A 13,142-nucleotide genomic window follows, 5' to 3' on the forward strand; every position below is an offset into this window, starting at 1 on the left:
ACATCACTGAAAAAATGAGAAATATTTAACCTACTTCAGGTCTGGCCCCAAACGTTTCTGAAAATACTAACACTTAACAAATGTTAGTCCTCCTCATAGTGAATTTATGTAAAAACTCTCATTTGATTATAGCAGTACCAACTATTTGCAGAACAGGTCATTGTTTTTGTAAGTCTGTGCATAGTCTTTAAATGTAGGCTTGTAGATGCTTTTTTCTCCAACTGTAGCTGAATGCCCTCTTGCAGCGTAAAAAATACTTGCAACTCTTGCTTCTTCACAATTCATAGCTATGACATGTAGTTGGAAGTGCTTTTCAGACTATTCTTTAAAGAATTGCCATTTAATCAATTTTAAAATATCATAAAAGGAAGTATAAAAATCCAAAAAACTCCATCATTCTCTTCATATCTATCCTTTTTGACCATTATCAAGCTAGAGATGCAGATTTTATATGTCATTATAATCACGATACGCAATTGTGTATCTCTACCTTTTATTTAATATTATTTTGTAAAATTTCCCCATATTTCTGTATTTTTATCATTTTAATTATCTTCATAATATTTCACTGATATACCTAGTTTTTCCTACACTTCCCATATTATTGACAATTTAAGTAATTTCTAATTTTTAACTATTAAGCATTTTGTTACAAGCATCTTTTTATAGCTTTTATTTTAGTCTCTTGAATTATTTCCTTATGACAGATTCCCAGGAGTAGGATTGCAGTGCCTCTTGATATGCGGTATCAGTTTGCTTCCCCAAAGGATCAGTATGCATTTCTAGAGCATCTCATCAGTCTCTTGGTTTGTGGCTGGCCCGCTGTTGTTTACCAAACAGCAGCTGCTTTGTGATCTTACTATCATTCATTTCCCACATGTGTCTCACCCTTCTGGTTAATCTGCAATACACATATTCTCAATACTTGTTATCTAACTATAACCCACAACCTTAGTCCTAGTCACCTTCTCTTACTGGCTGAGGCTTTACCAGGCATGCATGGAATTTAAATCATTTGTGGAAGTTGAGGATGATTTCAGCAGCAATCCAAGTCACATAGGCACACAGAAGATTGTTTCACAGAACTTTATTTGGATTTTGATACCAAATTTATTCCACATCTTGTCAGCCAATTTTCAAATGGACATACTGACCACAATTTTGTTTAGTCAGTTTGTCATCAAAGACTCAGCTTTCAGATCTGTATATAGTGAGGACAACCTATAGTTATTTTAGGTTTCACTAGTGCATACTCATACAAAACGAACCATCTTTAGGTTAAACGTTCATCCATGGACAATGAAATTGCATGTGTTTAAGAGTGTAAATAGGAATCAGCATCAGGCAGTTTTTGGATTATGGTCTTGAGGATCATAGATATGCTTAATCTGTTGAGTTGGGAATTTCCTGGAAACTAGACACATATTTGATAGTAGTTTTATTCACCCATTTATTCATGTATTCTTTTAATAAATGTTTATTGCTACTATGTTCTTGGCACTGTGGTTGATACTATTGCTAAGAAGGTGAACAAAACAGCCATACTCCCTCCCCTCATAGAGCTTGTAGTGTAGTGTGTGTGTGTGTGTGTGTGTGTGTGTGTGTACAAATGCCAACCAAATATATTTATATATATACATATAAAATTATAGCTGTGATACTGACTACAAAGAAAAAAGGTGCTATGAAAGCATATAACTGGAGTCTAAGCAATTGGAGTGGAGATCAGAGAAGGCTTCTCTGAGGAGGTGACATTAAAACTGAGTCCTGAAAAAGCGTAGGAGTTAATCAGGTTAACAAGGTGGGGAAGAGTCTTCTAGGCAGGGGGACCAACATGCACAAAGACCCTTAAGGAGAAGGGGCTGAGCACATAATTTCAGAAACAGGGAAAAGTTGATGTGAAAAATGCTGAGTGAGGAGAAAGGAAATGAGAGATGAGATTGGAGAGGCAGATAAAAATCAGCATAACACAGACCCAGGTCATCATGGAGAACAACCTAGATATAGAAGCTTGCACAAGGAGCTTTGTAGTAACTATGACAAAAAGAAGACCAACACAACAGAAGTTCAGGGAGTTTAGGAGAGAAGTGGGAGGGGAGACTAGATAGGTAGACAGACCATGAAGAGCTTTGTAGGTCATGAAAAAGATTTTGTCTCTGGCCTTAAGAGAATAGGAAGCCACTTACATTTGGATTAAGGAAGAGGAACCCTCCCAAAGAGTACTTAGAAGAAACAGCCAAAATGTAGGAGAAAAAAATAGAGACAATAGAGAAATGAAACCTAAGGAAAAAGTGTTTCTTTTAAAAAGTTGAAAGGTTAATATAAAGGTGACTAAAAAAGCAGGGCAGTGACATGATCAGATATGTGTTTATTAAAAAGTACTCCAGGGGCTTCCCTGGTGGCGCAGTGGTTGAGAGTCCGCCTGCCGATGCAGGGGACACGGGTTCGTGCCCCGGTCTGGGAAGATCCCACATGCTGCGGAGCGGCTGGGCCCGTGAGCCATGGCCGCTGAGCCTGCGCGTCCGGAGCCTGTGCTCCGCAACGGGAGAGGCTGCGACAGTGAGAGGCCCGCGTACAGCAAAAAAAAAAAAAAAAAAAAAAAAAAAAAATTCCTAGGAAAAAGTACTCCGGCAGGACTTCCCTGCGGGTCCAGGGGTTAAGACTTCGCCTTCCAATGCAGGGGGTGCGGGTTCGATCCCTGGTTGGTGAGCTAAGAACCCACATGCCTCACAGCCAAAAAACCAAAACATAAAACGGAAGCAATATTGTAACAAATTCAATAAAAACTTTAAAAATGGTCCACATTTAAAAAAAAATCTTAAAAAAAAAAGTACTTTGGTTGCAGCATGGGAAAATGTTTGAATGTGGCCCCAAGTGAATGTGGAGAGACCAGTTGGAGGGTAATTCTGTCACCCAGGAAAGAGATGATAGTAACTTAGTCTGGGTGGGTAGACAGAGTGTAAAGTGAGCACATTTAGAGGATATTTACATTATATCCTTAGACCTTATCCATCTTATAGCTGAAAGTTTGTAAGCGTCTCTCAGCTGTCTAATTTCAGAAGATCTGATGTAAAACATGGTGAGCTACAGTGGATAACATTGTATTATATAATTTAAAAAAGATATTTAGGAGGGTAAAACAAACAGACTTTAGTGACTAGTTGGTACATTAGCCTTCTAAGGCTGTGATAACAAACTGCCACAGATTTGGTGGTTTAAAACAACATAAATTTATTCTCTCACAATTCTGGAGACCAGAAGTCTGAAATCAAGATGTTGGCGGAGTTGGTTTCTTCTGAAGACCAGAAGTCTGAAATCAAGATGTTGGCGGAGTTGGTTTCTTCTGAAGGCTCTGCAAGAGAATTCACTTCATGCCCCTCTCCTAATTGATGGCACCATCAGCAATCCTTTGGGTTCCTCTGGCTTATAGATGCCTCATTCCAATCTCCTCCTCCATCTTCACATGGCCTTCTTCCCAGTGTCTCCATGTGGAGACATGGAGACACTCCATGTCTTCTCTTCTTCTTTCTTTTTTTCCCCCACTATTTGATTTTTTTTAATTTAATTTTTATTTTATATTGGAGTATAGTTGATTTACAATGTTGTATTAGTTTCAGGTGTACAGCTAAATGATTCAGTTATACATATACATATATTCATTCTTTTTCAGATTCTTTTCCCATGTAGGTTATTACAGAATATTAAGTAGAGTTCCTTGCGCTATACAGTAGGTCCTTGTTGATTATCTATTTTGTATATAGTAGTTTGTATATGTTAAACCCAAACTCCTAATTTATCCCTCCCCAAAATATGGAACACTTCATGAATTTGCATGTCATCCTTGCACAGGGGCCATGCTGATCTGCTCTGTATCATTCCAGTTTTAGTATATGTGCTGCCAAAGTGAGCACTCCTCTTTTTTCTTTTATAATGACATCCATCACACCTATTTATTAGGTCTGTTAGGAGAGGGGGTATGTCTAATCCAGGATTATCTCATTTTGGGAGCCTTATCTTAATTATATCTACAAAGACCCTTTTCTAAATAAAGTCACATTCACAGGTACTTGCGGTTAGGACTTGGATATATCTTTTGGGGGGACACAATTCAACCCACTACACCTGGATAAGGAGTAAGAAAGAGGGAGGTATCAAGGATGACTCTTGGGTTTTAGGTGTGTGAACTAAAGTACTGTCATTTGGTGAGATATGGAATATTATAATAGGAGCAGATTTGGAGAAGGCAATTATGAGTTTAGACTTGGACATATTGGGATCAAGGTGACTTTGAGACTACCAAGCAGATATATTGGGTACACAGTTGGCATATAGGACCTGGAGAAACTGAGTGGAGGGTGGTGGTATGTATTAAGATGGAGAATGCTGGAAGAAAACTAGGAAAGACTCAGTCATGTTATGTTTATGATGTCTAAAAATATCTACATGTAAGTATCAAGAAGGCATTTGGATTATAATGTTGGAGCTGTAGATAACAAATTCAAGAGTCCATTTTATAGATGATCATCTAAATCATGAGATTGCCGAGGGTAAAGGGGGTTGAATAAGAAGAAAAGAGTGTTCAGAACTATTCCATTAGGAAATTTCAGGTACAAAGGAAGAATTCTCTCTTCCCTTGACGAGACTGAGAAGTAGTGGCCAAAGAGGTAGGAGGAAAACTAAGAGAGTATGGCAACAATAGAATAATAAAAACTGAGGAAAAGGAGTGTTTCTTTTAAAAGGTTGAAAGCCAGGTGAAAGAGTGTTTCAAAATGGAGGGAGTGATTAACAGAATGAATGCTGTTGAAAGATCAAGCAAGATAGAGACTGACATTTTTTCCTTAAATTAGGGACAGGGAAGTCATTGATGAGGGTAAAGAATTGTGGACAGAAGCTAGAATGGAGTAAATTGGGGCGGGGGGGGCAGGTGACAAGTGAGAAAATAGAGAAATCTTTAAAATGGTATTTTTTGGAAATAAACTTACAAAAAGCTATAAACATAAAATAGTACAAAGAACACATACATCTTTCCCAGATTTGCCTACTGTTAACATTTTAGAAAATTTTATTGAAGTATAGTTTACAATGTTGTGTTAAGCAAAGTGACTTGGTTGTCCATATATTTATTCTTCTTCACATTCTTTTCCATTATGGTTTATCACAGGATATTGAATATGTTCCCTGTGCTATGCAATAGGACCTTGTTGTTTATCCACTGTTAACATTTTATCCCATTTACTTTATCCCTTGTTCTGTGTGTATGTGTGTGCATGCATAATTTTTTTTTCTAAATCATTTGAGGGTAAATTACGTATATCATGGCCTTTTATCCCAAATACTCTAGTGTACATTTCCTAAGAGCAGAAATATTTTCTTACAGAATATAGCAATTGTTAATTATAAATATCAATTTTTACATTGACACCTTTACTTAATACACTGTGCTGCGACTTCCCTGGTGGCGAAGTGGTTAAGAATCCGCCTGCCAATACAAGGGACACGGGTTCAATCCCTGGTCTGGGAAGATCCCACATGCCGCGGAGCAACTAAGTCCATGCACCACAACTACTGAGCCTAAGCCTGCGCTCTAGAGCCTGCAAGCCACAACTACTGAGCCCGTGCGCCTAGAACCTGTGCACCACAACAAAGAGCAGCCCCTGCTTGCTGCAACTAGAGAAAGCCCACGGGCAACAACAAAGACCCAACGCAGCCAAAAATAAAGTAAATAAATAAATAAATTTATGGAAAAAAAATATCCACTGTGCTTATGACAATTGTGTCAGATGATCTAATAAAGTCCTTCATAGAATGTTTTCCTTTTCTCTACCTAATACAAAACCCAGTTTAGGGGCAGGTATTGCATGTACTTGTCATATTGTTTTAATTTTATTTAATCTCAAGTCTGTCCACAGCTTTTATTTGCCTTCTATGATACTGCCTTTTTTTGAAGAATAGAGTACCCCCCATTTCATTTTTTAAAATAGAATTTTCCTCATTTCAAGTTCATCTGATGATTTTGTGTGATTAGACTGAGGTTGTACATCCTCGGCCGCACTGTATCCTTCTCTGGGTATCACATCTGGAGGTGCACAATGTGTAAACATCTTTTTAAAGCAGCTCACTTGTTCAGGGGAGGAGAGAGATAGGTTATAGGTATAAGGCAGCATTTTCCAACCTTGGCTATAAATTAGAATGACTTGACAAATGGCTTTTAATACCAGTGTAAAGGCTCCTCCTCCAGAGATATTGACTGAATTTGTCTTGGGTATGGCCCAGACATCAGCATTTTTAAAAAAACCTCCCTAAATGTTGCTGCTAATGTGCAGCTAAGTGAGAAAAAGTGTATGCGGGTGTTGATGATGGTGATTTAACATGATAGAAGGTTAAGCTTTTGAATGCTATTTGGAAATCCAGTGTAACAAGAAAAAAGTTGATTAAAGAAAGAGGAGCTTTGAGGTCTTTTTTGGAGGCCTTTGTACTCTCCTTGAGTACAATTGTAGCAAAATAATAGTATGGGATAATGGTACCATTCTTCACTCTTCAATAACGAGAATTGGGTCATACACATAGAATATGACTAATTACGTGTTTTTTGTTTTAAGGAAGGAAATTCTTTTTAAAAATAATTATTTTATGTTTGGCTGCGTTGTGTCTTCGTTGCTGCGCACGAGCTTTTCTCTAGCTGCGGCAAGCAGGGGCTACTCTTCGTTGCAGTGAGCAGGCTTCTCATTGCAGTGGCTTCTCATATTGCAGAGCACGGGCTCTAGGTGCGCAGGCTTCAGTAATTGTGGCACGTGGGCTCAGTAGTTGTGGCTCGTGGGCTCTAGAGTGCAGGCTCAGTAGTTGTGGCGCATGGGCTTAGTTGCTCCGCAGCATGTGGGATCTTCCCAGACCAGGCTCAAACCTGTGTCCCTGCAGTAGCAGGCAGATTCTTAACCACTGTGCCACCAGGGAAACCCTAATTACATGTGTTTTGAGAATTTCTGTGAAAGTCAGATTTCTCAGAAATGTAAGAATCCAAGTATACCAATAGTTTTTCATATTTTAATATTAATATTAATATTTTACAGCAGAGATTAAGAATATGCCTTCTCATCATAATGATTTCATCTGATTTATAGGACTGTACCAGGATATATTATTTATGCCTGAGTTGTAGTAATGTAATATGGTATCAAAAGTTTTTGATGTCAGACCCTTAAGGACCACAGAAAGGATATGCTACACCTTGAAAGAAGATTTTTTTTTTCTTTGTAAGATAGGATATGATACTACTTATCAGAGAAGTCGGAAAGTTTTATTGTTGAAAGTGGGACATATAACCACTAATCACTAAGAAGAACCACTATCATTGTTTATTATGCAATACATATTACTGTAGACAAAGTTACAAAATATAAATGTGTCAATTTTGAAGTCTGCACTGATAAAATAGAAGGGTTGTATGGGCTATTATGGTTCATAAAACCTTCTTCTATTGACCGTGGGAGAGAAGGGAGTTGAACAAAATAAACAATTTGAAGAAACTGTATTTTTAAAAGAGTATGATTTCACAGAGGAAGAAATAGAGTGGTTGCTTGAAAAAAATAAGTTAATAAGTTAGGGAAGGTTTGACAGCAGGAAGAAAATTGCAAGGTTAAATTCTCTAGGCATAGAGGAAAAAGGTTGAAAAGACAGACGATTGAGATTAGATTCTCTTAGCTACCCTCATCTTTACCATCGTACAGCTATACTTATGTCTAGATATCTCCTACATTAACTTAAATTTTTTTATTGGGGTGAAATTCACATAAAATAAAGCCATTTAAAAACGTGCAATTTTAGCTTTTTCCAGGCGGCGGGGACGGAGGTGGGGCTGGCGGGTCCGCGCAGCCTCGGGGCCAGAGCCCGGGTCCCCCCCCGCCCCAGCGCCCGCCGCCGGCCGAGCCCCGCGCCCCGCGCTTCCGTCCTGGGTCGCGGTGGCCGGAGGCGCACCCGGGTCCGCGGGACAGGCGGGCGCAGAGATCGCTTGTGTTGGGGGGGCGTGGTACGGCGAGGTTCCGGCGCCTCGGCGGAGCATCGCGGGTCCAGGGCTGGGGGCGCCGCGGCTTGCCATGCTCTCCGCACTTTCCCGGCTCGGAAGCCTCGAGAACACGGCTAAACAGCAGTAATTTAATGGGGACTTTGCCTGCTGGGAACTAGGGGCCTGCTGGGGTCTCAGTTCTTGGCTGGCCCCGGAACACGAGGTTGCCAGGCGTGTGACAGCAGCAGGTAGGAGTGAGCCGCTGGTGCAGTGATGAGCAGGAGAGGAAGGACGGCGGCTGTTGGCCTGTGAACCCAGGCAAGAATGACCAGCCAACACAATCCAGACCAAGGTCCGTGGGCCCAGCTCGGTCCTGTGCGGCTGGCAGTGGAATAGACCTGCAGGTGTGGCTCTTGTCACTCTAGGACTGGCTTCAAGACAGATCCTGCTGATGAACCCAGGGCACGGTCCTCAGTTCTCCAGGAGAGTGCGCCGGAGTGGAGCCAGGGTGTTGTGCCCGACTCAGCGACTCAGCACGGCGGCCACGCACGTCCAGTCTGCCGGCAAGGGCAGTGGGGAGCCGGGGGAAGTCATGGCCTTGAGAATGTCCTCTGATGAAAAAGAACCTGCAGGCTTATCAAATAACTTTTGTGTGGATCAGCAGTGCTGAGGCAGCAGGCGTGATACAGAAGTGTGAGCAGAGACCATCTGGAATCCCCAAACTCCAGGGAAACTAGAGGTAACAGCCAGCCTAGTGAAGAGGACAGGAGTTGGGGGCCGGTGGTGGTGGCAGCAGCCCAGCAGGTGCCCCTCGTCTCAGGGCCTTAATCCTGGCTCCAGCCGAGTGGTCAGGGGAGCTGCAAAGTCTTCTGGGCGAGCAGAGCCCACAGTCCTGAGCTGTTCTTCGCTGTGTTTGGGTCATCTCCCCCCATCCAAGGGGAGAAATCTAGATGAGGTTTAAGAATCAGTGCTTTAAGAATGTGGATCTCGTAGTTGAAACCTTGGAACACGTGTTTTCAGCACAAGGTGTTGCAGTGAAGGGAAGGATTTAACGCCTTTTCAAGGAGGGTGTCTCCGTGTGGGCAGAACTAGAGAATAAATGGGTCTTAAATAAACAACAAAACAAAAACCCGTGCAATTTGGGACTTCCCTGGTGGCACAGTGGTTAAGAATCCGCCTGCCAATGCAGGGGACATGGGTTCGAGCCCTGGTCCGGGAAGATCCCACATGCCGCAGAGCAACTAAACTCGTGCGCCACAACTACTGAGCCTGCACTCTAGAGCCCACGGGCCACAACTTCTGAGCCTGCGTGCTGCAACTACTGAAGCCCACGCGCCTAGAGCCTGTGCTCTGCAACAAGAGAAGCCATCGCAATGAGAAGCCCGCGAACCGCATCGAAGAGTAGCCCCCGCTCGCAGCAACTAGAGAACGCCCATGCGCAGCAATGAAGACCCAACGCAGCCAAAACTAAACTAAAAAAAAAAAAAAAAAGTGCAATTCAATGGCATTTAGTACATTCACAGTGTCATGCAACCACCACCTGTATCATGTTCTAAAACATGTTCATCACACAAAAGAAAACCCCATATCCATGAGGCATTCCTGTCCTATTTTTCCCGTTTCCCCAGCCATTGACAATCTCCCATCTGCTTTCTTTCTCTATGGATTTACCTATTCTGGACAGTTCATATAAATGGAATTATATAATATGTGACCTTTTGTGTCAGGCTCCTTTTACTTAGCATAATGTTTTTGAGATTCATCCACTTTGTATCATGTATTGGTACTTAATTCCTTTTTATGGCTAATAGTCTGTTGTGTGTATATATCACATTCTGTTTATCCACTCCTCTATTGATGGACATTTCGGTTGCTTCCATCATTTGTTTTTTATGAATAGTGCAGCTGTGAACATTCATGTACAAGTTTTTGTTTGAACATCTGTTTTCAATTCTTTTGGGTATATACCTAGGAGTAGAATTGCTGGGTCATATGGTAATTCTATGTTACTGAGGAACAACCAAACATTTTCACAGCAGCTATACCATTTTACATTTCTACCAGCAATGTGTGAGGGTTCCACTTTCTCCACATCCTCTACAACACCTGTTATTTTCGACTTTTTTGATTATAGTCCTCCTAGTGGGTGTGAGTGCTATCTCACTGAGGTTTTGATTTGCATTTCCCTGGTGATTAATTATGTTGAGCATCATTTCATACGCTTATTAACAGCTATTAGCATATCTTCTTCAGAGAAATGTCTGGTCAAGTCCTTTACTCGTATTTGTTTATTTATTTATTTATTTTTGGCTGCGTTGGGTCTCCGTTGCTGCGCGCGGGCTTTTCTCTAGTTGCGGTGAGCGGGGGCTACTCTTCGTTACGGTGCACGGGCTTCTCATTGCGGTGGCTTCTCTTGTTGCAGAGCACGGGCTCTAGGCTCGCAGGCTTCAGTAGGTGTGGCACGTGGGCTCAGTAGTTGTGGCTTGTGGGCTCTAGAGCACAGGCTCAGTAGTTGTGGCGCATGGGCTTAGTTGCTCCGCGGCATGTGGGATCTTCCTGGACCAGGGCTGGATCCCGTGTCTCCTGCTTTGGCAGGTGGATTCTTAACCACTGCACCACCGGGGAAGCCCCTTTACTCATTTTTAAATTGGGTTGTTTGTCTTCTTGTAGTTGAGTTCTTTATATATTCTGGATAGTAGACCCTTATGTATATGAATTGCAAATATTTTCTCTTTTCCTATATTAGCTTTTCCACCTGTGTCTTGGAGGTCATTTCTTCTGAAAGATCTTGATACTAAATGTATTGCTAACTGTGCCCTAGCCACTTAGTTTTTGCTTAGGGCCTTGAAAAATGCTCATTATAAAAGACACTTGACGTTTCTTAAACTGGGTGCTAGGTACATGGATGACCATTTTATTTACACATTTTAGTACCCATATATAGGTTACATTCACTCTTGTGTGTGCGTATATATATTTTAAAGGCTTGACAATGCTGCTTCCTCTAATTCTCCATTCTCCTACTACTGTCCTTTCATTGACATACTTCTAGAATGAGCTGTCTATATTTGCCAGTTCATTTTATCCACAACTAGTGCCTCTTTAATCCCTCACAATACAGCTTATTTGTCCATCCTGATATAGCGACACCTTTGAGTCTCTGTCCCACCTCCATCTTTAGTCTTTCTTCCTAGATGATGTTACTCATGACTCACCTAGTTGCATTATGCAGATGACTCTTCAATCTGCGTCTCTAAACCGAAGCCCTAACCCAAGATTTAGAACTCTATATGCTGGATATTCTTACTTTACCAAATATATTTCTCCTATTAATCAAGTTATTAACAATCCAAGTCCCTATTTCTTCAAACCACATCAGTTTCAGTCTCAAGAGTTTTGTAGTAATTTGGCTGGTTCCTCCCTCTTCAGTCACTCCTTATATCTGATCAATTATCACATCTGGTGATTTCTACACTTCATTTCCATTCATTGCTTATCACCCCATTTTAATCCATTTTCATGTGGTGCTGGAATTATTTCAATAGCCCTCTCTGCCTGACTCTACTTCCTCTTTCTCCTTAAGTGATAATGGAAATCTTTAAGAGAGGATGATGTGATGAAACGTGGTCTTAGATAAAAAAAGATAACTTTGGTAGTATTGGGGAAGATGAAGTGGAGAAGGAAGAGTTTTGACCTGAGGCGAAGAAACCCTAAATTGTGGCAATGGATCGGTGGATATAAAAGTGTAAAGTCGACTAGCGACCAATTAGAGCTGGAAGGACTTAACATCTAACATACTGTATTCTACTCCCATAAATTAAGTACGTCAAGTGCATTTTTGCTAAGCGAGCCATACCCGTGCTTCTGTAAGGACAGTCACGTTCCGCGTGGGCCAACCAGCCTCCGTCATCCAGACGCCGGATCCCAGATTGGCAGTTGGAGTGTCACGGAGCGGGTCTCTCTAGCTACCGTCTCTATGGTTCGTGGAATCTCCAGGTCGGGGCTTGACCGGTCTGGCTTTTGCGCGTGCGCTAGCCCAGGCGGGTGCCCGCCCTCCCGCAACAGCCCGAATTCCCGGGAGGGAGGGGCGGGTCTGGGAACGGTGCGGCGGCAGCCGGTGCTGCCCCAGCACTCAGGGCTCTTCCCGGACCGAGCCCGTGCCTCCTCGGGTGGCGCTCACCCGGCCCCAGATGGTGGGTCCGGAGGATGCCGGAACCTGCTCGGGAAGAAACCCCAAGTTGCTCCCTGTGCCGGCGCCCGAGCCCGCAGGCCTGGACGGGAAGATGATTCGGGCCACGGACGGCTTTGGCGGAGGCGCCGGCGCTGTGGAGACTCCGGAGGAGCAGGAGGAGGAAGAAGAGGAGGAGGAGACGCCGCCGCCTCAGCAGCTCCTTAGGCGTTATCTCGCGGAGACCGGGGGGCAGCTGGAGCCCGGGCTGTGCTACTGTCCGCTCCCCGCCGGCCAGCCCCGCGTTCTGCCGCGCTCCGCAGCCCCGCACTCGGACGCCTGCCCGCCGGACGCGGGCTCCAAGCACCGCGGCGCGGAAGCGGCGGATGTCCGCGCGGCGCGGCACGGAGGCATGACCAACGGGGACTCGGGCTTTCTGCCGGGCCCAGACTATCGCGACCTGGCCCACGCCGGCGGCCGGGAGCCGCGCCACCGCCGCCTCCGCCCGGAGGGGCCTGGCGACGACGGCGCGGACGGCGCGGGCAGCCCGTCCGACTGGGCCGCGCCGCTCGAGGACCCGCTGCGGAGCTGCTGCCTGGCGGCGGCGGACGCCAAAAGGCCCGAGGATGCGGGCAGCGGCTCGGGGGGCAGTCCGGCCAGCAGCGGCAGTGGCAGCGAGGACTTGGAGCAGCCGGGAGCCGGCCCCGGGGGTCCCGAGGAGGGCGCGTCGCCGGTCACCTCGGCCGAGAGGACTAGCGGAGGCGCCGGCGCCGAGTCGCGCCTCGTTTTCTCCGACGTTCACTTGAACTCTCGGAACACATTCGAGGTGAGCCGCCACCAGAGCGCCCGCGACCACCTGCCGCCGTCGGCGCCGCCGGTGCCCTCGCCTGCCGCGGAGCAGGGCCCCGCGGGGACCTCGGCCCGGGCTCGACGGAGCGGCGGCTTCGCCGACTTCTTCGCCAGGTACAGCGCAGA

General features: G+C 44.3%; 1 protein-coding gene and 1 non-coding gene across 2 annotated transcripts in view; one reads left to right on the plus strand and one right to left on the minus strand.

Annotated features, from left to right (window-relative positions):
- Positions 1-3,804: 3,804 nt before the first annotated feature.
- On the minus strand, positions 3,805-3,911 carry LOC132507673 (U6 spliceosomal RNA). Its single transcript, XR_009536252.1, has one exon. It is a non-coding gene; the product is annotated as a U6 spliceosomal RNA (small nuclear RNA).
- Positions 3,912-12,075: 8,164 nt separating this feature from the next.
- The window catches only part of TBC1D12 (TBC1 domain family member 12), a 95,433-nt gene continuing 94,366 nt past the window's right edge, over positions 12,076-13,142 (plus strand). Inside the window, 1 exon segment of the mRNA XM_060125405.1 lies at positions 12,076-13,130. Coding sequence (XP_059981388.1) covers positions 12,190-13,130 — 941 coding nt within the window. The 5' untranslated portion in view covers positions 12,076-12,189.

The sequence above is a fragment of the Lagenorhynchus albirostris genome, chromosome 16 (genome assembly GCF_949774975.1).
Source record: "Lagenorhynchus albirostris chromosome 16, mLagAlb1.1, whole genome shotgun sequence".
Lineage (NCBI taxonomy): Eukaryota > Metazoa > Chordata > Mammalia > Artiodactyla > Delphinidae > Lagenorhynchus > Lagenorhynchus albirostris.